The 25752-nt window shown below is 45.3% G+C and overlaps 1 protein-coding gene across 10 annotated transcripts in view; it reads left to right on the top strand.

The window, feature by feature from the left end:
* LOC144148417 (uncharacterized) overlaps positions 1-25752 on the top strand; it is a 203713-nt gene that overhangs the window by 103861 nt on the left and 74100 nt on the right. For 9 of the 10 annotated variants that reach the window (XM_077680008.1, XM_077679998.1, XM_077680004.1 and 6 more), the window contains 8 exons: positions 421-649; positions 2370-2615; positions 2692-2767; positions 3592-3798; positions 5224-5352; positions 5431-5531; positions 11248-11323; positions 15273-23984. In XM_077680008.1, the coding sequence (XP_077536134.1) occupies positions 421-649; positions 2370-2615; positions 2692-2767; positions 3592-3798; positions 5224-5352; positions 5431-5531; positions 11248-11323; positions 15273-23984 (9776 nt within the window). The remainder of the gene's footprint in view (positions 1-420; positions 650-2369; positions 2616-2691; positions 2768-3591; positions 3799-5223; positions 5353-5430; positions 5532-11247; positions 11324-15272; positions 23985-25752) is intronic. The other variant, XM_077679959.1, reaches the window with a different exon arrangement.

Below are 25752 nucleotides of genomic sequence, written 5' to 3'. Positions count from 1 at the left end.
CCTCGCCCCTTGTGCACCAGGTACTCATGTAGTGCTGCATCGTCTGCTTCCTCAGATATCTTGTCTTAGTTGCATGCCACATAGTTTAATACTCGTACTGGTGCACTTCCTGTAATTTGGATATGGTCCTACGCTGTGGAAGGTCTTTGAAACTAATTTGTGTTACCCGCTTTCAGCTTTCATTTGTTTACTGCTGCGTATTTACATGCCCCAATTCACTACACATCTGATTCGTAGTAGTGGATTTCATTGTAATCATTATGTTTTAGCGATTTTTAAAAATGTAACACGTACAATAAAAGAAATTCGTCCACGAGGGCGCATTTTTGAAGGAAAAATATTTGAGCCTCGAAGGGTTAAAGTATAACCCTGCTCACTGGTGTTGTGTTTAGTGACTTTTCCATTATGTCACTCCCACAGGTTTTGGCTGATGGACTGCCGACAAGTGAGCGAAGCAACCAAGTTTGCGACAGAACTGTATGCAGAGGCCATGCACGTTCCATTCATGGCCAAGTTTGTGGTTTTTGCCAAGCGTCTAGACCCAATGGAAGCCCAATTACGAGTCTTCTGCATGACAGATGACAAAGAAGACAAGACACTAGAAAGCCAAGAACACTTCACTGAGGTGGCAAAAAGCCGGGACGTAGAGGTAAGGGCTTTCAAATGTGTAAATGTGCAAATCACCAGGTGAACGGTTCAAACATGTGTCGGCACAAGTTCTAACTGTGTAAGGCAGTGGTTTCCAACGATGCATGCCTAAAGGACATGTTGAGGACAGACAGAAGGGATGAGGGGCCTTACGGGAAAAATGAGGAGGCTAAGGGGTGTGGCTTTTTGTGACGGCAGCTTATTGACTCGCCCAAACAACACTCATACACTTGCTTTAGGTGTGTTTTAGACATGTTTGGAATTTTCGCACAGTTTCAGCATTTCTCATAAAAAATAAAGTAAAACACCTTATGTAAGAAGCCAGAAATATGGGCTTGCTTTGAAGCAAAGCCAACTTTCTATTGTTCTATTGCACTTTTTTTTAATGAAATAAAAGAAACTTTGAGGACATTTCTTTTACTGAAGAATTGGGACCCTCATGACTTTATAGTTGCTGGTAACTTATGGTTAGGATGCTGAAAAGAGTTGCACTTATTGTAATATAACTTGATCATATTATAATGCTTAGGGCTAACGGTGTAGCTTATCCTAAGAGTTTTTGTTTGTCCAATTTACATCCCACTAGTTTCCGCGTTAATCAGTGACATCTGCTGTGGTGATCCGCCAGTTTGCAGGGCTGTATTTAACAAATTTCGTGCATATGTATCAGAATAAATGGTGCCTGAACAAACAGAAAGCCATAGTAACAGTGAAAAAAAATCCCGGGCCATCTCCACTTACGTGAAACCTGGGGAGGGGCGAAACATGCAGTGTACGAGTGTATTCTTGGCACCTCGGTGTTTTTGCCAACAAAGGTGAAACCGTTGGGAGTTAGAGGTATACAGCTTTGCTGTAAAAGTCTCTTGTCTTTGAAGCCCGAAGCTCTCTAGCGCAAGACATAAACGAGTGTCCCGATGTTTTTTTAGTACGCGTTACGTTCTAGCGCAAGGCGTAAATGAGTTTCCCGGTGTTTTAGTACCGTGACTACATGAGACGACGATTACGACAACAACGACAGGAGACGCCAACAGCCCCAGCCCCTAAGGGGCTTCGCCCCTCATAGCTTAAGGGTACAATCGTGATGACTGAAGTACCTGCAAACCTTGTTGCAAACCAGTTTGGTGTTGTCGCAGCAGCTTGGGATTCAGCTGCAATGGAAGCTGGGTGTTTTCTCTTCTTCCCTGCTCTAGAAATAAGCGAAGGGTAGAAAGCGAAATATGAAGCTGCATGAATGGAACTGCACATTGTGACCACCAATAAAGGTTTGACAAATTTGCCTTGGCGTCTCCTTAATTAAGGAGTGTGGGAGGTGCCTTACTATATGTGGCCGTGTCGAACCTTCCATTGTTGAGGATGTAATTCACTTATAGCGGTGCTAATTTAAATCTTTATAAGACACTTAGAAGGGGGTATTATTGTTTAAATCTTTATAAGACACTTAGAAGGGGGTATTATTGGGGTGCAAATTTTAATCAGTTTTTTAAATCTTTTTTAATGGATGCCACGAGTGGTGAGCTTAAACTGCCAGCAGTCAGTGCGATGAGTGTCAAGGTACCGCAGCCGATTTTGAAGCCAGTGACATCACGGTGAAGAGGATTGGAGGCCGTGGGCCTTAATCCCTTTTCGACACACTTCCTTTGTAGTGGGCCGCTGCCCTTTTGCATTGTCACTGGCCACAGAGATGAGGCCTTGGCAGCAGACGGCCCTCGCCTGCCTCGCAGGTGCTGGAGAAGAAGAGCCAGTACCTGGAGTTTGGGGGCAACCTGGTGCCAGTGACCAAATCGGGCGAGCAGCTGCAGCTGCAGTTCCAGGCCTTCCGAGAGAACCGGCTGCCCTTCGCTGTGCGGGTCAAGGACCCCCACCAGGAGCCCCTCGGACGGCTTGCGTTCATGCGCCAGCCACGGGCCGCCCGGGCCTCCGAGCCCCCGCAGGCACCCCTCTGCAACCTCAACATTGCCCTGCCCGAGGTAGGGAGGCACTGTGGTGGAGGGGGGGAGGGCGTGCACTTACTCACCGCTCACTCTCTCTGTGTTGCTTGCGCAGTACGAGGCCTCGCAGAACCTCTCCGAGCTGGTCACGCTGGAGAAGAAGTACGGCTTCGTCGAGGAGACCGGCCTGGGTAGGACCATTGTTTGATAGCGTCTTTGAGTGTAGTTGGTGTGGCGGGCAAAAGCTCAAATACGCATGAGCACTAGGACCTTTTTATCTCTCTCTGGCCACTCTGGATGGTTTGCTGTTGGTGGCAATAGCAGACGAGCGTATTGGAAGGGGGGTGCTAGAAATGGCTCACCTCGTAAGGGGTCAGCAGTGGGGTTAGATGCTGGTGGTGGGCATCAATCTTTGATCAGGCAATGGTACAGCCAAGCTGACCATCATTTGATCGCCGAATCACAATTCGGTGGGCAAATGATAAGTGGAGAAGGAAGGATCGTAGGTGTGGAGTAGATCGTAAGTGTAGACCTCTTTGAGGATGAGGAGACCGCTGCTCTGTACCGACATGAGAAATGTACCGGCAAGTGTAGAAGGGGAGTGCACACAAACGGCAGTGGACAATGGCACATCACCAAAAATGCCCCTATTCTCTGCGCAGCACAAATTGTCGAAGTCAAATGCTCTCCTATAGCTGTAAGTTCGGGTGGCGTTCTTACGGGAAACACTTTTGTCACCAAAAATGTACTGTAGCGACTGTAAAAAAGTTTCATCATCAGAAGGGCTTCTCAAAAAAAAAAAAAAGACTGCATCAGAAATAAAAATGCATTGTAAGCTTGTGGAACTGGGATTGTTGTGATCATGTAAGCAATCCTGCCAGCATGTGTTTACATCATTATAAATAACTCTGTCGGGTGCTAAGTTGCAGGGTGGTGCATTTCAGCCTGGTTCTGTTTCCGTTGATTATTTGTGCCAAGAGGCCTCAACATGTCGTGCACACACTTTCTGGTGCAGCCAAGCCTGAGTTGATCCACCGTGCAGACCTGCGGCTCTCGGACATAGCGCGGGAGCTGGGCTCTGACTGGGCTGCGCTGGCAGCCCAGTTGGATGTGCCAGAGCAGGACGTGGCGTCGATTCGCACCGAGTGCCCCAGCGACTTGGCACAGCAGGCGCTGCTGATGCTCCGCCTCTGGATGAAGAGGGCTGGAGGCCGAGCTACCGGTGAGGGGAGCCTTCTTCAGGGGCATTCATGAAACAGTCTGACCCATACGCATTCGGTTAAGCCTTTCGATCATTTTTACTGACGATCACAGTGTTGCTAGCCGTCTGCCTGCTGAGTTTCGTGGCAGAGAGCAAATAAAGAATACTGATTTCTTGGAAGCGTGAATTTGTAAGTCCAGAAACAGCTACAAGCTGGGCTTTTTTGGGAAGTTTGCCTTGGAAAGATTTGTTTGAGAAAACTGACAGTGAAGGGTTGGCTTCTTTGCAACCCTTCGCACATAAGCATACCCTTTACTTCTGCTCCTGAAAAGTTGGCCAAACACTGAGATGCACTCATTCATAGTGCAATGGCCACATTTTTGTGTGTGGCCAGAAGAACATAATGCCATTTTAAGAGTTACTGTTGCAGTTATCCAAACGGACATCACTTAAACTAGCACTTTTGGGGCCTTTTTTTTTTTCATGCCATTAATTGTCATTGAAGTAGACTTGAAGCCAACTGACTGGCTAGCTTGCTTCTGTGTCACTAGTAAAGCATTTTTTTCAGTAAGGACAAGCACAACTTGTTTACAGTCGGGTGAGGATTTGAGGGAGCTTTCTAGTGCTTGCATTTTTTTGCATCTTGTTTGGAGAACTGCTCATTTCAGATCTGTGTTTCATCTTGTAGCAGTAATTGCAAGGCACTTTTCGTGCAGTTATTGCCTAATTTCAGAGGGATCTCTGTTGCTCCTTTTTTTAGGCACATTGAAACTAATTAGTAGTAGTTTCCTGATTTTTTTTTTCTAATCTGAAGGGCCTTTCTTAGTTTTCTGGTGTAATGGAAATGGGGAAAGTGGATGTACGTATTTCATAAATTCTAAATATCTGCAAAACAGGCTCTGTGTGGGGCATGATGTGTGCGATGTCAAAGCTAGGAAAAGAGGCGTTCGTTGAGCAGAAAATATTAGGGGGGTATCACAGTCTGGGATAGATGTGGCTTTCTTTTAATCCTGGATGTTAGATTTTCACATCTTAAAATGGAACACAAGGTGAGATTCTGTCTCTCATTTTTAAGCCTGTTTCATCCAATTGCTTATTAAGTCTCTAGCCCTCTGCTGCTATTTGGCAGTAAGGTTTTAGGATCCCACTAGACATGTAACGGGCCTCAGTGTCCCTGTTGGTTCCCTTTTTTGCTTTCCTGGTAGATTCTGTTTGTGAAGGGCACCATATAAAGTTTAATTATTGGCTGTAGTTTAGAAAGTGGCATAATCTTTTCATTGCTTTTCAAAATAATGGCCATTATGTATTCTGATGGGTCCAGTTTGTATATGAAGTATAGCTTGCACACAGCATGCCTCTATCCTTATGTGTTCTGTGTTTACGAACGAAACAGAAAGGCTATACTGTTTGAATAAGAGTGTGATTGACTGTCTGTGAAAACTGCAGGAAACAACCTGGAGAAAGGGCTACGAATGATCAACCGTGAAGATATTGTCAACAAGTGCATGTTCAACGTCGAGCTTGTGACTGACGACGTTGAAAAAGCTGTTGCCAAAGTTCACCTCGACCAGTCCGGTAGGTTGTCCCCTAAAGAAAGGGGATTCAGATTTATTCAGCGGAATTGTCCACATGGGTGCATACTTCTCTTCAAAGGGTTCGACACTTTCCGTGAGGAACTGGGGACTCCCAAAGACACGTCGCTAAAGAGGGATGCTTCCTTGGACGTCTCTTACGACGAACAAGACCTCATGAAGGTCAGTTGTCTGCATGATTTCTTGGACAGTGCTAGTCTTAGGAAACAGTTTTACCTGTGCAGAGATCTATGTCGTTTGCATTTTACAGGCCAACTGCACTGAAAATTTCAACCTCTTGAAAACGTTATTTTCATATAGTCTGCCTAAAAAGACTGCAAGATACAAAATATGGCAGCTGAAATATGCGTATCTGCGGCTCAAACGACCATAAAGAAATCAGAGATTTTGAAAGTGAAATTGAGGATAGTGCGGCCATTACGGCCAGGCTGAAGTAACATTCCAGCCGGCCCAGCCAGCGAGCGAGTGGCTGCACGCGGCCGGTCGGCCGAGGCAAACCTGAGTGCAACGCTTCGCCCTCGCCTCAGTCCGAGGAGAATCGCACCCAGCGGAGTTCAACCAGTTCCCCTGGCTGGCCGTAGGAAAAAGCGCAGTGCCGGCCGCAGTGCCACTTCGGCTTCATGGCTGTTTGCGCAATCCGCCAGCAGGTGCAGCATTGCCTGCGACGGAGGTATTTTAAACGTTTCTAACTAATTAACGATGCATTTCTCGGGGCTACCAGTCATGTCCCAGTTGGTTTGGTGGTACGTACTGTACGTTCAGAGTAAATTTGGCCGAGGTGAAATTTGAGTGCAGTTGGCCTTTAATTAACTTTTGAATTCTCTGGGTATCAGTTTCCAAAGGCCCAGTTATTCAGTTAATGCGTGTGAGCAGACCACAGAGCAAGCTATGTATGCGATCACATTACTTGTGTTGTTTTTGTAAGCTTGGGCTTTTTCTACTACCTATGGATGGTTTGCGAAATGCCGAGCCTCATAAAAATGTGTAACGTTGTTTGGGTAGCTGTATAAAGGTACGCATCTGTTCCTACTTTCTCTTACACTAAGCAATGTCGAGGTGATTAGGACCTGCCTCTTTCAAGATATCTTGTTCAGAATGCAACAGGGCAGCATTCATTTATTAGCAAGCGCCTGCGTTAGCACAGCTCCAGTGCAGGTTTGGCACCAATTCAGCTTCTAGAGACAGAGTTGAATGAGCTTAGCAGTTGTAGACCAGCTGCTCGCCGAGCCTGATTGGAGTCCAATTGCTGGCTTTTTGAGAGTGCTTGCGCTGCCACAGGTTTGCAGCAATAGGGACCAGCACACAAGCTCCCGAGCCGTGGTGCCATTGAGCAAGAACTGGGCCTACTATTGTGGGCGAGCTAGGTTTTAAATTTCAGAATAACGTTCCTTCAGTGCTGTCAGAATGCAGTACTGGATAAGGGACGCAATTCCTGCTCAGCTTGGCTCAAATTCGGTCAGACAGTGTATAGAAGTCCTAATGGCACAGTGAGTGCTCAGCTGATAACTGGGAAAACATTTTTTGCACATATCCTTGGGGCCTCGTTCACAGGCTGCATCTACTCCAACGGGGGCATTGTAGCATTGCTCCTTCGTTTGCCAGGCTCTCCTTCATTGTACAGCAGGGTTCATGGCGCATGTGGTATTTGGGAACTGATAACGTGAGAACCTAATGCTTGCATTAATACACTACCCTGTATGAAGGCAAAATGGCAGTAGCACCACAATTTCTGAATGCGTCGTTGCGCCGATAATGAATTACCTGTTTTGAAGGGTAGTCAGATAGCTGTGAACACCATTTTTGAATGCAATCAAGCTTTCATATTTCAAGTCAAGGGGGTTGAAGGTCAAACAGAGGTTAATTTCTGTATTGGCTATCTGTAAGGCAAACAGGCGAAAGCATTCAACCGCCCAGTGCTTCACGCAACTGTATCAGTTACCTGCGGTTTTGTGAAACAGCCTGGTCTTGTTACGTTGCTTCATTTCTGCAAAATTGTGCATTTGCTGGTCTCTTATTTGCCTGCCCAGAGCAGTTGTGAGCAGTTTGTGGGCAGTCCGAAACCACTCCCGCAATAGAAATTCTAAGTGCAAAAAGAAAATAGAGCTGCCCTGGAGCAGTTCTGAACAGTCACAGATTGGAAAAGATACATATGTGTAATGATCTGTTACAGTCTGTGCTAAACACTGTTCACAGCTCATGTCTGCACGCTGGAAAGATTGCTTGTGGCCATTTTTGTTGGCCGATAGCAGTGCTGGAATGGCCACTGCAAATTGGTGAATTCTCAAGGCGTTTGTTTCCTGATGAGGAACTGTATTCGTAGATTTTTTGCAAATAGATCTTTAATTTTTAGTAAGGCCAGAGCATAATAGTAGTTTTGAAGCGCCTTTCCTAGGTATAAGTCATGAAATTGCAGCCCCCAAGTGTGCGTACAGCTAAGATCTAGTGAAATAAGCTGGTATCTGATTTCCGGTGTGTTTGTCCTAAGTAAGCTATACTGTGCCTGTGTAGTAGCACGCATCAGAAAAAAAAAGAGGTACGTACTTCTATGCTTGTTGCAGCATTTAAGGGGATGTGGCAAGTAAAATGGCTTTTATTAATGGACCAAATCTAATCAAAATAGGAGCATTTATGTAACTGACCATTCTAACAACAAAACTGAAACAGGTTTCAGGATATCTTCTATACTTTTCGGGTTACAAGGCTAATTACCTGAAACTTGCATTAAGCATAATTATCTACTTAGCCAAGAACTCGACAAGATTTTTATGTCAACAGGATCAGGAAGGTGTATTTTGTGCCAACAAGCTATTGGATCCTTATATAATAAGGATATAAGCATTATATCCTTTAGGTATAAAAAATTAACACGGAAAATTCCACCTTCCTTTCAAAACCAGAAATACTATCAAGTCACAACAAAAGTGAAGTTTCTCTCTTTTTTTCTGGATACCTAAAGATAATAAAACAATAGTCTAATTGCTTCTCGGCACAAAATAGACTTTCCTGATCACACTGACCTAAATATCTTGTTGACTTCTTGCCTAATTGGTTAATTAATCTTGGGGTGGCTTTGTGAAGCTAATTAGTCTTGTAGCTCAAAAAGTACTGAATATATTTTTAAGCTGATTTCAGTTTTGTTATTAGGATAGTTAACTACAGAAATGCTTCAAATTTGATTAGATTTGGTCCACAAATAACAAATATAGCTTTACTTGCCACGTCCCCACTTATGTTAAAGGGACCCTGAAGACAAGATGGGTACATTTTCATTTTCTGTAAAAGAATTAGCCTTTGATAACTCGCTCAGCCTGGTTCTAACCCTGAAGGACATTGTTTTCATTGAAAAAAGATCGCTAAGATTGGCACTTTCAAATTTCCCGCTACACAAAAATACCAGAAACACTAGCATTCAAGCTGCCCAGTCAAAATGAAGTAGATGTACCGCTATAATTATGTGGTCATGTTTATTGGCGGTAGCTTTAGCAGGTAGTTTTGTTGGCAGCACAAACTTGGTCGCTGTGATGTCATTGGAAAACGGGAAGAAGTGGCGGGTGAACCTTCCGCTCTTTCATTCATTTTCCTATTATCTAGCTTGATTTTTTAAAGTCTGCATTAAAATTGGCATGATTGTATTCTAACATGGCAATGTTTTGAACAAACCAATGTTCTATTTTACCTTCATGGCCCCTCTAGTGACATAGCACACGTTGTAGTGTGTATTTTGAGGTATAAACAGTTGTGCACGAAATATCAATTAGTGATGTCTAAAATTGTGCCCTGCTTGGTGTTATGCATTGTGGGACTACGTTGCATGTATTTTTTATTGCTGCTTTCTTGCCGTTGCATAATGTGTAATGTTCATGACACTGCAGGCATCTAACTGCATACCTGCCAACTCTCCCGAATTGTCCGGGAGACTCCCGAATTTTGACCTAATCTCCCGATTGTACGAAAGCTATCTCGAATCTCCCGGAAAGTGGCCGCCACAGTAGAGGCGTTTTTTTTTTAATCACGTGCGTACGTCAGTCTTTCCTGCTGCGACAGTTGTGGTGCTGCGGGAGAGCACTCGCCACTATACTTCTAGTTTATTGTAACCTTACCGTAGAGTACCGCTAAGTATATTCTAGGCACTATAGACTGCTATAGAGTACTGCGCATCTGGGCGAAGGCCGGCCGCGAGACGCGCTCGCCACCGTACTGAAAGAAGGCGAGGGAAATGGTACCACAACTTTCGCGTCTGTCTATTGTAGCTGACGTTCCACGCATAGTTCTGGCACGAAGCGTTGATGCGAGTACTTCGAGAGTGTCTGCGTTAATGCGGCATGTTGTCAACTTGAAATTTGTAGCAACGCCGGCCACTTCAGATCGCCAACTGCCAATGGAGATTGGTTGGTTCGGTGGAAGGGGGGCATGCGCGCCTCGGCGGCGGCGCCGATTGAGGCGGTTGTGGCCGTGTGTGCACAAATCTGTTGCGAGCGACCTCTGCAAGGATCGCTAGCTACCACCACTGAAAACAGGTCTTTCATGAGCGCGGCAGGCTGGCATCTTGCTATAGGAGTCGTTGTTTAGAGCACGACCGGGTTTGGAGAAAGTGCGAGCGCATTTTGTACGCTAGGCCTACGCCGCCTGCCTAGGCGTCAGTTGCATGTTTTCCCGAGTTCAGTTGTAAGATCGATGGCGCTGTTAAAAGCTAAGAAGTACTTGCAAGTATTTCTGGACTCATACACAGCTGAGTTTCCGTGCTTCGTGACTTCGCAGAAAGAACAAAGCAGCCCAAAATAAACATCCTTACCCCTTTCTGATGTAAATCTCCAGTCTCAGTAATTTGCAAAAAAAAAAAAAAAAACCCTTTCCCGCGGCAGTCTCCCGAATTTTCATGTTGCTAGGTTGGCAGGTATGTAACTGGGATCACGACAGTGGAAATGTGAAGCTTATGCATGGGCTTTCAATTTCAAATAGATGTTTTCAATTCTAATTTTGTGCAGCTGAGGATCCAAATACTACTGCGCCTACGTATATTTTGTGCAAGAAACCACCTGAAAGTAGTCACTAACTTGTAGTGCTCTCGAATATGTACCGTATTTTCGCGCGCATAACTCGTATTAAAATGCGAAACTTTCACTGGCAAAGTAGGGGTGCAGATAATACTCGGGGTTTTTCCTTTAGTGCAGCTTCACGGCAATGCGCGTTGTGCCGTGAAGCTTCTACACTGTAACACTGACTAAGCCTTCCATGGCAGCGATTGCACAAAACATACAAGGACAAGGAAGAAAAGACAAGGACGAGCGCACTCTAACTTAAACTGAATTTTATTACTGAATTGTGACTTTCGCCTTGCATTTAGTGCATTCTACTTGCTAAATACATATGCGCTTGTTCTGTCTACGTGGTATGTGATGTGCTGCTTGAGCAGTAGCTTTGGTGCAGCCTTTTCTGTATCAAATGTGCGGGCAATACACGAGGATTTTTTTTTTTTTTTTTTCCGGCGGGCTGAAAGTGGGGGTGCGGATTATATGCAGGGGTGGGTTATATGCGTGAAAATACGGTATCAATGCAATATTTTCTCGATTCCAAGCATTCTTTTCAACTTCATCAAAAAAAAGGAAGTTGTGCCCTACTCGAGCACCCCTCCCACTTTAGGTTTCACAAAACACGTGAGCTGCTTAGAATTGAGAAAATATGGTATACATTTTTTTAACCAAGGATGACGTCTGAGCTTTAAGCGTCTTTCAGCCTTAGAGTTCTTTTGACGTTGTGTTGAGTGAGATTCTGATGCTGATCTCTTTGAGTTGAGGGTGCTCCCCTGGCCAGTGTGTGGCTGTGTGGGCACGTAGCGGGCGGCCTCATGAGGGGTCACGTTTCTCACCCTCTGTGCAAGGAGGCCGAGTCGGCGGAGGAGACGAGTAGCGAGACTGGATCGGTCCACGAGAGGCACACAGGTTCTGAGGCCAAGGGTAAGTTGCCTTGCCGCTCCTAGCTGCTTGCTTTCTTCTCTTCTTAAAGTTTGCCAACAGTTACATTGGTCGGTCTGTTGCGCTATCGTATAAAGTGAGAAATTACAGCATTCTGTTTCACTGCAAACCTCTGTTGAAGTACAAAATGCTTCTAAAGGGCATTCATGTGCCCCAGTAATTCTAGATATTAGAGAGTAATGGCTGTGGTAACCAGATTTTTGAAGAAATCCCCTTGTAGAGTATTTGCAATTTTTACTGTTTGGCTAAATTTCATGTAGGAAAATACTATTGCGTGCACTGAACCACAAGTCTACAGATGGTACTGCACATTGTAGCGAAGTGAGGGCCCATATGGATTGGTGCCCATGCTTTACATGGTAGGATTGTGAGGAGCTGTCATGAAGGAATTGCCATTGCTAGTCAAATTTGTAGCACTTTTGACTGGCCTTTTTGTTGCTGACACTGTTTAGCGAGCAGCTGGTACATTTTGGCAACAGAGCAAAGTTCAGGCCACATTGACAGTCACTCTGGCTAGCTCGGTCACATTGGCATAGGCTGGCAACCACCTTAACGAGTGGGAGCACCTTGTCACAGTATGCACATGTTTTTGAGCTGCTCACAAGCCATTGCCATGCCTGCCTTTCATTCTTGTTTTTCACCACAAGCATACGTTTCTGCAGCAGTCGGGCTGGGTTGATGGCCCCGCTTTCAATGTGCTCGCTGTACAGCCACTGACACGCTGCACTGTTCCTAACACCGTTTGCTGTGCATATTGCAAGCGCATTTTCTGTGCTCACAGTGGCACAGATGTGTTGTTTTGGGTTTTCTTTCTGTTTTTCTTTTGTTTGGTTTCGCTGAAAATGTTGTTTCAAAGACTGTTTTTGCGGAAATGTGCATTTCTCTTGTAACAGCCCGAAAGGCACTTGCTGTGAAACCCTCGTCATAGAAGATTGTCTCCTGCATTTTTTTTTTGTGCAACCTAGCGCTGTAGCTTAAAAGAATCATTGCAGGAAAATTTGTTTGCATTAGCTAGAATGGCAGCTGTCTTTCTGGAAATTAAATGTTTTCTTTATCTGTTAAAGTAGCAATGAAGCGTGTTTCAGGTATTTTTGTAGTGTCCATCAACAAGTAACTGATCGGGGGGGAGGGGGCAGTTTCAATTTGTTGTCTTGTTCCTTGAGGTGCCTTTGTAGTGCTCTTGAATGGTTTAAACAAATGGCACTTTTTTCTTTATACCTCTAACTACTTTGTTGTGGATGTTGTCGTAACTGAGTCATCTATCTTAGGCTAGGCTAGGCATTATGTTGCTACAAATTGACCCTCCTTCTTGAAATTTTTGTACAGCTTGACGTTAACACTTTTTTTTTGCAGGTTTTGCTGCTTGTGTAATTTTGATATGCATTACGTGCTGCAATGTTGGATGTTAGTATTTGCTGTTGCTGCTTTATGCTGCGTGCACAGTACTTTGGCACAAAGCTTTATAGATTTGGTAGGGCAGAGGAATAATCAAGATCGCAGTGGGAATGTAATATCAAAATTCAGTTGGGGAAATTTGTTGTAGAACAGGTTACAAGGGCAGCAGATTTTTATTGGCCATAATTTTTACTTGATCAGGCAAAGTAAGCTCACATTACAAGGTAGCAGAGAAACTTGCAATGCTGTGTAATACTTCGTTTTGTGCCAGTCCTGTTCAGTCTTGCAGCTAGCAGTTTTATTTTTAGTGGTGGCTCTTTTTTTTTGTCTAACTTGCTAACCATGTAGGGTATCCATGGCGTGTTTTTAGTGGCTGCTGGTGCTGCTGCTTGCAGCTTGGTTGCAGCAGGTGCTGTGCTTGTACAAGCGAAATTTTGTTTGTGGACTTTAGCAGGCTCGTTTTTTAAACAGTTTGCAGTGTCTTTGTGCTAACTTTGTTGAAGGCTTTGGACTAGAAGTACTGGCATCATGTGATCAAAAATGACCTAAATATAAGCTCAGTAAAGTAGAGACTGACATAAATGCACGAAAATTGACATACAGTCAAGCCTACCTATAACGGTAATATTAGTCGTGACTACACCAAGGATATTTATTTTTGCTTTTTTAAGAAGTGTCCCTGTACATTAGGAGCCCTCTTACTAATATTATTATAAATTCATGTGTGCATCTGCAATTGTATTGCTGGCCAGCAAAAATGAAAGTGTAGGATTTTGACATTGACCACAGCCTGTTTGCATACAGTGCAAGTACCTATTCTTTTAATGAGCTGTAAGGTCCCCCCCCCCCCCCCCCTCAAACAGCTCTACATGAACAAGCTCTGATGCAGTCACTTTGATACCAAAGCGTCTTGTGATGGGTGGTTTCAAGAAAGGAAAGAGTGAATGAGTGGTTTACTTGTATTTATAACAGACACCTTCCTAGATATTGCAAATTGGTTGCCTAGCAAATGAAGACTTTTTTTCTTAGTTGACCATTTTCTCTTGGCTGCTATAAAAGCTTGTTAGCATTCCTATCAACACTGTTATATGTGGGCTTGACTATAGGCAAAAATGTTTGAAGCAGTACTAAAAGAATGTAAATGCCTCCGTGCATTTTGCGTGCGATGTTCTGAATGCTTTGTAAGTGTGAAACTGAACTTGTTGAGTGTAGAAGGAAAACTCATTGGCTTTGATCTTGAAGCAAGGTAGCCTGTATGGTGGCTTGCGTAAGGCGTGTGCTGTGCTGGTCAAGGGTGTCACCATTTTTCCTGTTGTAGTTTGCAAGCTGATTGATAATTTACCTCGAGAATACCAGCTGAGAGATGTGGTCCTGTCTGTCATAACCACGTGTTGTAGTCTAGGCAGTAACCGAAGTGAAGATGTGTTTACTCAGAAGCAGTGTTAGGAGCTCCTGGCAATGGAATGTTCTGAGGTTGCTAGTGTGCCACCCACCCTTGCCCCCGTAGCGGACTGACAGTTACCCAGTCTTCTGACCACATTGAGAAGCCGGGCCGTAAGTGAGCCTGTGATACTTTTTTTTTTCCAAAGGGTCCACTGCTTGCTTGGCTACTATACACGCATGCCGCTGTTTTTTCACAATGCAAGCTGTGCTTTGAGCAGCCTTTGTTTATATTTTGGTTTATTTCTGTACACCAACACATTTGCGGGATAAATGAAAGTCTGGGTAATATTAGTAGCGATGTTTAAAACAAAGGCAGCTATAATGAATGTTTATTGTTTTTGCGTAAATGAAGGCAGTAAGAGTAGTCGTATGGGATTAAACAACTTTAGGTGAGCCAAAAAATAAGTAGAATTTTGTACTCACGGGTTAGTGCAGTGCTTATAAACAGTAGTGTTGCGGCTCATGTATTGCAAAACTGTTCGCACATGGCTGTCATCATGCACTGTTGGCTGCCAACAGTTGTGCGCCACTTATTAGCACAGAGAGTACATTGAGACTTAAGTGAAGGGAAAGCTCACCAGCTGCACTTGTTACTGAGGCAAGTTAAATTTAAAGAACTTGTCGGAGCCTGTACATAGCACTTGTGGGAAGAAATGGAGGCATTTTGACATCGCATGATGGCATGAGTGTTTAATGAGTAACTCATCTTATTTTAGAAGATTTCTTCGTAAAATTTTGCAGTGGTTTATCGTACGTAGCTTCTTGCTGCCGTGTATTACATTTTTCTCTGTGCAGTGATTTGTGAACATGCTAATGTTTTCGACAATTCTGAACAGCTTTCAAGTTAGCTTGGTGGAAATGGGGTTTTAGGTGCACGCAGAGATGTTAAGATGATGTCATGTGACCTTTTCACTACTCTTTGCCTACTCTATGCTTGAAAAATAATAGCCTCATCTAACCTTGCCAGCTGAGCTTGAGGCTTATTTATTACACAAGCATTGCTTCCTATGAACTTGCTGCATTATCTTGCTGTTGCTTCAATCTCAGTTAGCCTGTGGCTTGGGATGACTTTTTAAACTGTCTACGGGGACAGGAACCAGCAAGACCATTCCAGGAGTCAGAAAAGGATCGCCAATATCTCCGACTGTTGGCCGCATTGTGCGGGGAAGCTCCAAGGAGAAGACAGCGCCACAGATGGCGGTCGAGGAGACCTTTGAGGAGGAGCCGGTGGTCAAGAGTGAATCTGCAGAGGCCACTCAGCAAGCAGCCTCTGGCGCTGGCCCCACGGCTCCCCCGAGAGATGCCAAGAGGAAGAGCAAGAAGGAGAAGACCGCTCCGGGGCCAGACTACAGCCTGCCAAGGATCAGGGACACACCCGAGAGAGCCTTCGAGAGTGCCACGGACGCCACGGCCGTCTCCAGCGTGAGAGAAAGCACTTCGAGGGAGTCCACCCCGGAGGGCAAGGCGAAAAAGAAGAAGGAGAAGAAGGAGAAGAGCCCTAGCCCCCCTGGGCCGGACTACACCCTGCCCAGGTTGAGGGACCTGTACACCCCGCCAAGGGACGTGCCACTCACAAGTGGGCCACCTGAGGAGGACCTTTCGGAAGCTTCTTTGGCAAGGAAGAGCAAAGAGCGCTCTCTGTCGCCTGGCTCCCTCAGAACTGCAGAGAATGGGTCACTTGGAACAGAACCACTGGAGGAAAGGGAGGCAAAACGCGAACCACGGGGCTCCGAAGATACCATAGTAGAAAAAGTGGAAAGAGTGGTGAAAGAGACTCCTGGCAAAATTGTTGAAATGGTCCACATTAAAAGGCAGAGGAGCAGTAAAAGTCCGGAGGGAAAGGGAACACCTAAAGATAAGAAAAAGAAAGGGTTCCCAAGCTCCGATGTTGACACACCTGACGCAGCCGGGGAGTCCAAAGACGTGCCGAGTGACAGTACTGAGGCTAAAAAGAAGCAAAAAATGGAGAAAGAGTCGAGCCCCACAAAACACAGGAGCAAAGATGTAAAAGAAGTGCCTGTGGATGTAGACAAAGAGGGGGAGTTTTCCGCCCCTGATGGCAAGTCGCCGGACAGCAGCTTCTTGTCCAAGATGGCAAAAAAGATGTTTCCTCGGGGTGGCAGAGCTAGTGCTTCTGATGAGGAGCCATCGTCTTTTTCCGAAAGCAGTCCTGTTTCTAAGAAAAAGGCAGGAAAGCTTCCTAAGTCTGCAACTTTGCCCAAAGCCAGTGAGAAATCTTCCAAAATGCCCACACACGGCATAAAGAGTGTGGATGTTGAAGTAGATGCATCTAAGCTTGCATTAAAGGGAACCAAAGATGTGCCAGCAATGGACGCGGATGACTTGGAAACAAGCACAGGTGATGTAGTCAAAGATTCAGACGGCAGATTTTTTTCAAAAATGGCAAAAATCCCAAAGAGGATGTTTCCACGTAGTTCAAAGACCAGCTCATCTGAAGATGAACCTTCATCAGCTAGTGAGAGCATTTCTGCAGCTAAGCAGAAAGGCAAAAAGGAACCAAAAGGAGAAATTTCTTCTAAAAAGAAGGATAAATCCTTGAAAATCAAACAGCCCGATTCTAAGACGCTGTCAGGTTCATTTGCTGTAGGGGTTGACAAAGATCGATCTTCACCTGGTAAGGAAGATGTAGATGCAAAAGGGCATGACAGAGAAAAATCTCCAGGTGCTAAATTAGGCTTGAAAATTGGGAGTATTGAAAAGTCTTTGCCTCATGTTAAGGTTGGGGGGTCTGTGGAAAGACCAGAGGGAAAAACGCTTGACATAAAGCCACTGCATAAAGAGCCACAACTTTCAGATGAGAGAGAGCTTTCAGGCAAACTAAGTTCAGACATTGAGTTGTCACTTTCTTCAAAAGAGCCTACTGTTGACCTCCCAGAAGCAACTGAAGAGAGCTTCGATATTGGCACCCCCGAGCATGGAAAATCGTCTAAAGGCGGATTTATGCATAAGATGGCCAAGCTTCCAAGGAAAATGTTTTCTCATGGTTTTAAGGGTGATGCTTCAGTTGAAGAGCCATCAGCAGGACATGAGGGCAAAAGTGTTTCTGGACCTGAACTTGAATTTAAACTAGACGCAAAGGCTTCAGATATGAAGGGACCAGATGGTGTGCCAGCAAAGGAAATAACCACTAGTCAGCCAGGGACCATTGACATTAAGGCACCACAGTCGGATGTGCACTTAAAGATGAAAGGTAAAATCCCCGAGAAGCCTGGGGCTAAGGTTGACATCGCATTTCCCACAAAGAAACTGGCAGTGGGAGTACCCTATGGTGCTGAGAAGCATGAGTATCAAGTTGACCAAGCAGAGATAAGAGCAAGCTTTCCTGATAGGCCTGAAGCAGGTGTTGAGATTCCTGGAAAGCAAATTTCTGTGGATTTTCCAGAGGGTAGGGACGAGAAGATAGAAATTTCAGGGCAGGGCATTGGCAAGCCTTCAGATGTTGGCTTTATGTCGAAAGTGGCCAAGCTTCCGAAGAAGATGTTGTCTTACGGCTCCAAAGAAGACGGCTCAGCTGACGAGGAACCAGGCGCCGTTGGCGATGTTCATTTCAAAATGCCTCAAGGACACATCAAAGTGGATGTAAAAGGATCTGAAAAGCCAGATTTAAAAGGAGACATTGAAGTTCCTGGGAAAAAAGCAACTGTTGGCATGCCAGAAGGCATTGAAGGAAGGGTTGAACTGTCAGCTCCAGAAGTTGCCAAGCCATCTGATGGAGGCTTCATGTCGAAAATGGCCAAGCTTCCTAAGAAGATGTTCCCGCATGGTTCTAAAGGAGGTGTTTCTGTTGAAGGGGAGGCAGGAATTGCTGGAGATGTTCATGTCAAGATGCCTGAAGCTCACCTACAAGTGGGTGCAGAGGGACTTGAAAAGCCTGAAGCTGAACTTGACATTGCATTGCCAAAGAAAAAAGTTGGTGTGGATCTTCCTGATGTTGATGGAAAAGTTGAGATATCAGGACCAGAATTCAGCAAATCACCAGATGGAGGATTTATTTCAAAGATGGCCAAACTTCCCAAGAAGATGTTCCCTCATGGCACCAAAGATGTTTCGGTCGAGGGGGAACCCGGCGACATTCACATCAAGATGCCTGAAGCTCACCTAAAAGTTGGTATAGAAGGTCTTGAAAAGCCAGAAGGTGAGGTAGACATTGCATTGCCTGAGAAGCAAATTGATGTGGACCTTCCTGAAGGTGTCGAAGGAAAGTTTGAAGTATCAGGACCGGAATTCGGCAGATCGTCCGATGGCGGTTTTATATCGAAAATGGCCAATCTTCCTAAGAAGATGTTTCCTCATGGCACCAAAGATGTTTCAGTCGAGAAAGGCCCCGAAGTTGGCGACATTCATGTCGAGATGCCCGAAGCTCGCCTAAAAGTGGATGTAGAAGGCCTTAAAAAGCCTGAAATTGATGTTGAATTGCCAAAGAAGAAAGTTGGTGTGGATCTTCCTGAAGAAGTTGAAGGAAAAGTTGTAATATCAGGACCAGATTTCGACAAGTCGTCGGATGGGGGTTTTATGTCGAAAATGGCCAAGCTTCCCAAGAAGATGTTTTCACATGGTGCCAAAGATGTTTCAGTTGAGAGAGGCCCTGAAGTTGGCGACATTCACATCAAGATGCCCGAAGCTGGCCTAAAAGTGGATGTAGAAGGTTTCGAAAAGCCTGAAATTGATGTTGACTTGTCAAGAAAGAAAGTTGGTGTGGATCTTCCTGAAGGTGTTGAAGGAAAAGTTGAAATGTCAGGACCAGAATTCGACAAGTTGTCAGATGGAACTTTTATGTCGAAAATGGCCAAGTTTCCCAAGAAGATGTTTCCTCATGGCAGCAAAGATGTTTCGCTCGAGGGGGAACCCGAAGTCGGCGATATTCATGTCAAGATGCCTGAAGCTCACCTAAAAGTTGGTGTAGAGGGTCTTAAAAAGCCTGAAGCTGATGTTGACATTGCATTGCCCCAGAAGGAAATTGATGTGGATCTTCCTGAAGGTGTGGAAGGAAAAATTGATATATCAGGACCAGAATTCGGCAAATCATCTGATGGAGGCTTCATATCGAAAATGGCCAAGCTTCCTAAGAAGATGTTCCCGCATGGCTCTAAAGGAGGTGTTTCTGTTGAGGGGGAGGCAGGAATTGCTGGAGATGTTCATGTCAAGATGCCTGAAGCTCACCTACAAGTGGGTGCAGAGGGACTTGAAAAGCCTGAAGCTGAACTTGACATTGCATTGCCAAAGAAAAAAGTTGGTGTGGATCTTCCTGATGTTGATGGAAAAGTTGAGATATCAGGACCAGAATTCAGCAAATCACCAGATGGAGGATTTATTTCAAAGATGGCCAAACTTCCCAAGAAGATGTTCCCTCATGGCACCAAAGATGTTTCGGTCGAGGGGGAACCCGGCGACATTCACGTCAAGATGCCTGAAGCTCACCTAAAAGTTGGTATAGAAGGTCTTGAAAAGCCAGAAGGTGAGGTGGACATTGCATTGCCTGAGAAGCAAATTGATGTGGACCTTCCTGAAGGTGTCGAAGGAAAGTTTGAAGTATCAGCACAAGGAGTTGGCAAGCCATCAGACACGGGCTTTATGTCAAAAATGACCAAGTTTCCTAAGAAGATGTTTCCTCATGGCACTAAAGGTGTCTCAGTTGAGGAAGAACACGAAGTCGATGGTATTCAAGTCAAGATGCCCGAAGCTCACTTAAAAGTAGGTGTAAAAGGTCTTGAGAAGCCTGAAGCGGAAGTTGACGTTACATTGCCAAAGAAGAAAGTTGGTGTGGATATTCCTGAAGGTGTTGAAGGAAAAGTTGAATTACCCGCACCACAAGTTGGCAAGTCATCGGATAAAGGCTTCATGTCAAAAATGGCGAAGCTGCCCAAAAAGATGTTTCCTCATGGCTCTAAAGGTGTCTCGGTGGAGGAGGAACACAAAGTTGGCAGTGTTCATGTCAAGACGCCCGAAGCTCACCTAAAAATGGGTGCAAAAGGGCTTGAAAAGCCTGAAGCTGAATTAGATGTTACATTGCCGAAAAAGAAAGTTGGTGTAGATCTTCCTGAAGGTGTCGAAGGAAAGGTAGAGCTTACAGCACCAGAAGTTCCCAAGCAATCGGATAAAGGATTCATGTCCAAGATGAAAAAAATGTTTCCTCATAGCCCCAAAGGTGTCTCAGGTGACAAGGAACTTGAAGTCGGGGATGTTCAAGCCAAGATGCCTGAAGCTCACCTAAAAGTGGGTGTAAAAGGCTTTGGAAAGCCTGAAGTCAGAGGAGGCATTCCTTCGCCAAAGAAGAAAGTCAGTGTGGACCTTCCTGAACCTGTTGATGGAAAAGTTGAATTATCAGCACCAGAACTTGGCAAGTCTTTGGAAGGAGGAATTACATCGAAGATGGCTAAGGTCCCCAAGAAAAAGTTTCCTCTTGGCTCCAAAGGAGTTGCTTCTATTGAAGGGGCACCAGGGGATGTTCATGTCAAAATTCCAGAAGCTCACCTGATGTCAGATGTGAGTGGTATGGAGAAGCCTGAAGCAGAGGTAGACATTTCATTTTCTGACCAGAAAGTTGATGTGGATCTGCCAGGAAGTATTGAGGGAAAAGTTGAATTGACAGCACCAGAGGTAGGTAAGCCGTCAGATGGAGGGTTTATGTCAAAGATGGCAAAACTCCCCAAGAAAATGTTTCCTCATGGCTCTAAAGGAGGTATTTCTGTTGAAGAAGTGCCCGAAGTCGGTGGTGTTCATGTTGAAATGCCAGAGGCACACTTAAAATTAGGTGTAAAGGGTCTCGAAAAGCCTGAAACAGAAGTGGACATTTCAATACCTGACGAGAAAGTTGATGTCGATTTTCCAGGGGGTTTTGAGGGAAAAGTTGAGTTAACAGGGCCTGAAGTGGGGAAGCAGCCAGATGGAGGCTTCATGTCAAAAATGGCAAAGATACCTAAGAAGATGTTTCCACATGGCCCTAAAGGAGGTGTATCAGTTGAAGGAGAACTTGAAGTTGGTGACGTTCAAGGCAGTGTGCCTGAAGCTCACCTAAAGATGGGCGTTGGAGGTCTTGAAAAGCCGCAAGCTGATGTGGACATCGCTTTGCCAAAAGAGGAAGTGGAAGTAGGCCTCCCTGAAGGTGTGGGAGGAAAAGTTGAATTATCAGCACCAGAACTTGGCAAGTCAGTGGAAGGAGGATTTATGTCCAAAATGGCCAAGTTCCCTAAAAAGATGTTTCCTCATGGCTCCAAAGGAGGTGTTTCTGTTGAAGAAGCACCAGGAGGAGTTGGTGATGTGAATGTCAAAATGCCGGAAGCTCACCTGAAGTTAGGTGCAAAGGGTCCTGAAAAACCTGACACAGAGGTGGACATAACATTGCCTGACAAGAAAATTGACGTTGACTTACCAGGGGAGTTTGAAGGAAAAGTTGAATTAACAGCACCAGAAATTGGCAAGCCATCAGATGGGGGATTTATGTCAAAGATGGCAAAACTTCCCAAGAAAATGTTCCCTCATGGCTCTAAAGGAGGCATTTCTGTTGAAGAAGAACTTCAGGGTGTTGGGGATGCAAATGTCAAAATGCCGGAAGCTCACTTAAAGTTAGATGTTGCAGGTGTAGAGAAACCGGAAGCAGAGGTGGGTATTTCATTGCCTGACCAGAAGATCGACGTAGATCTGCCAGGGGGCATTGAGGGGGAAGTTCAGTTAAAAGCATCAGAGGTTGGCAAGTCAGTAGATGGGAAGATTGCATCAAAGATGGCAAAGCTGCCAAAAAAGATGTTTTCGCATGCTTCCAAGGAAGAACCACTGGGTGATGCCCATATTAAAGTGCCAGAAGCCCAGCTTAAATTCGATGTAAAGGGTCCTGAAAAGCCTGGAGCAGAGGTAGACATTTCACTTCCTGACAAGAAAGTTGATGTGGAATTGCCTGGTGGCATTGAAGGAAAAGTTGAAATAACTGCACCAGAAGTTGGCAAATCAGATAAAGGATTTATGTCAAAAATGGCCAAATTCCCCAAGAAAATGTTTTCTCATGGCTCCAAGGGAGGTAGTTCTGTTGAAGAAGCACCAGATGGGGTTGGTGATGTACATGTCAAAATACCAGAAGCTCACCTAAAGTTAGATGTAAAGGGTCTTGAAAAGCCCGAACCAGAGTTGGAGAAAGTTGATGCGGATTTTCCAGGGGGTATAGAAGGAAAAGTTGAATTCACATCACCAGAAGTTGGCAAGTCATCCGATAAGGGCTTTATGTCAAAGATGGCCAAACTGCCTAAGAAGATGTTTCCTCACGGCTCTAAGGGGGGTGTTTCTATTGCAGAAACATCAGGGGGTTTCGGTGATCTTGATGTCGAAATGCCAGAAGCTCACTTAAAAGTAGACGTCAAAGGCCCTGAGAAACCCGAGGCACATCTGGACGCATCTTTGCCTGACCAGAAAGTTGATGTGGGTGCACCGGAAGGCATTGGAGGAAAGGTTGAATTATCTGCACCAGAAGTTGGGAAACCATCAGATTCAGGATTCATGGCAAAGGTCGCCAAACTCCCCAAGAAAATGTTTCCTCATGGCACTAAAGGAAGCATTTCTGTTGAGGAGGGAGCAGAAATTACTGGAGACGTTCATGTTGAAATGCCTGGTGCTCGCCTGAATGTAGAAGGCCTTCAAAAGCCTGATGCCGAGGTGGATATATCGTTGCCGGAAGAGAGGCTTGCTGTGGGCCTCCCAGAAGGCGTCGAAGGAAAAGTTGAAGTATCGGCACCAGAAGTCGGGAAGTCCTCACCTGCGGACTTTTTGTCCAAGATGGCCAAGGTTCCCAAAAAGATGTTTCCTCTTGGCTCAGGCGGTTTATCAGTAGAAGAGGAGTCCAGAGTTGGTGACATTCATCTCGAGATGCCTGAAGCTCACCTTAAAGCCAGTGTAGAAGGTCTTGAGAAGCCTGGAGTTGAAGTTGATGTTGCATTCCCAGAGAAGAAAGGGGAGCTGCCAAAGGGCATCCAAGGGAAAGTTGAAGTATCGGCACCAGAAGTCGATAAGCCATCAGATGGAGGCTTTATGTCCAAGATGACCAAGAAAATATTTTCTCATGGCTCTAAGGGAGGTGTTTCAGTTGAAGAAACATCAGGGGTCATTGGTGATGTTGGAATCAAGATGCCTGAAGCCCATGTAAAACTAGATGTGAAGGGTCTTGAAAAGCCTGAAACTGAAGCAGAACTCTCAGTTCGTGCTGACTTTCCAGGAGGCCCGAAAGGAAAGGGGGATATGCCAGCTGCTAAGATTGGCAAGCCATCAGATGGGGCCCTGATGTCTGCTGAAACTAAGCTCCCTGAGGGGGCTCTTCCTGATGGCCACAAGGCTGGTGGCTCAATCGAAGGGACCCTTGTAACCGGTAAAGATTTTGGTGCAGATATCCCTGGAGTGCTGAAAGTAGAAGCCACTGCTCCTAAAATGCGACAAGTGCATGTAGAATTTTCACGGCCCATAAAGGAGGCGGCTATTGAAAGACCCGACGATGTTGCCGCTGAGGTGGAGATGGGTACTCGAGAGGCTGGAAAAGCACCTGATAAAGGCTTCATATCAAAAATGGCCAAGTTGCCAAAGAAAATGTTTCATCATGGTTCTAAAGGTGGTACGTCAACTGACGAGCATTCTGAACCAGCTGAAGGTATTGACGTCAAGACACCTGAACTGTCTCTAAAGCTGCAGACAGAAGTCAAGGTTCCTCATAAGCCTGAAGATGTCAGTGTGTCATTGCATGGAAAAGAAGTTACTGTGCAGCTACCTGAAGAAAGCGAGAGAACGGTCGAATTAAGCACCCGAGAACTGGGTAAGCATTCTGACAAAGGTTTTCTTTCCAAAATGGCCAAGTTTCCCAAGAAGATGTTTTCATATAGTCCTAAAGCCAACATTTCAGGTGGAGAACCACCTGACTCTTTTGACAATGTTCATGATAAAGTAACCGGGTTAAAGGTTCATGCAGAAACAGACTTACAATATAAGGAAGAGCATGCCAACATCGTAGTTCCGACTAAAAAAGTTTCTGGTAATTTTTTAGAAAAAACGGTGGGGACAGTTGAGGTAGGCACTCCAGAACTTGGGCAAGCATCAGATGGGCATCCCTTGTCCAGAATGTCTGAGCTCCCCAAAGTGATGTTGCCTCAGGTCCCTGAGCCCACATTGGTAGTGGAACAGCCGTTAGAAGCCTGTCAGGGATTGCGTGTTGAGACACCTGGAGTTGAAAAACGTAGAATAGATGTTGAGACCTCTGCAGGGTCTATAAGAGATTCAGAGCTCTTCCGGCTGAAAGAGAAAGGTGCAAGAGCAGAGAGAGATTGGGAGGTAGGAGTGGACCATAAGGGATCCATTTTGGAGGAACCATTATTGAATGTCCAGGACACTGACATCAGCTTGTCTGAACAAGGGCCTCATAAAGAAGGGTTAGGGAAAGTTCCTGAACAGCCGTGCGCAGTTTTTGGTGTGTCGCTACAAGGCCAAGAGGTTGCTGTTGATCTGACCGAAGAGCAGGGAGCCTCGAAATTTGGAGAGGAATCAGGTAGAGGCGTCTTGCCTCAAGCGAAAAACATTCCCAAAGAGGTGCTGTCACGTGACTCTAAGGAAGCTGCCGCGTTAGAAGTATCGTTAAGGCATAATAAAGATACTCACTTTAAAGGGCCTCAAACAGAACTGAATTTAACGGGAGGTGTTGGCCCACGAAAAAAGGCTGAATCAGATTTACAGGCAAAGAAAGGTTACGCGGAGTCGGCAGTGGTTACTGGAGAAATGGGAACTGTTGAAATAGGCAGTCCAGAGCTGGGCAAGCAGCGGGGTGGAAGTATCATGTCCAAAATCGCTAAGCTGCCGAAAAAAGTGTTTCGGTACAGTTCTAGGGGAGAAGTAGCAACTGTTTCTGCAGGTGCATCAGGGGGTAGCCTGAAAATAAAGTCTCCTGAAAGGACTAATGTAAAGCTTGGTACTTCTTCACCTGGGGGAAAAATGAATCAGGGGGTGCTTGAGGCCAGTTTGTTGGGCCCTGAAAAGCCATCAGGTGGCACTGTGGCACCTGCTGCACTGGCAGACGTAAAAATTTCAGAGGTCCCAAAATGTCATCTAGATGCATCAGTGCACCCTGAGATAACTAGCACAGCCCCACCAGAATGCACTGGTGAAAGTACTAACGGGGCTTCTCCTGATCACAGCAAGCCACCAAGAAGAGCGCTTGAGACAGCGATGGCTGAATTCCCTGAAAAAGCGATTCTACTTGGCTCCGAGGGCGTTAACTCAGGGGCAGCAGAAGCTGATTTTGAAAGGCAACGAAAAAGTCTAGAGATATGCACAACAGACGTCCATGCATCGGTTCCTAAAGCAGAAGTAGCAGTGGAAGTGCCACAAGTTGCTTTTGTATTGCCACAACATGAGGCGTTGCTGAATGAAAGCCTGGTGTCAGATCTGCCTGAACTCTCCACAGCTGGGGTTTCAATTCACAAGACACCAGCAGTGTTTGGAAATGTCCGTGGCCAAATTTGTCACTTGCACCACAAAACTCCTGAAGCTGAAATTGATGGTTCAGTCTCTGATTCAATTATTACGGACGGTGT

Source organism: Haemaphysalis longicornis, unplaced genomic scaffold (assembly GCF_048455015.1).
Source record: "Haemaphysalis longicornis isolate Haplotype H1 unplaced genomic scaffold, Haemaphysalis longicornis Haplotype H1 scaffold_1, whole genome shotgun sequence".
Taxonomy (NCBI): Eukaryota; Metazoa; Arthropoda; class Arachnida; order Ixodida; family Ixodidae; genus Haemaphysalis; species Haemaphysalis longicornis.
Note: the sequence above shows the minus strand (reverse complement) of the source record. Positions and strands in the feature narration are given on the sequence as shown.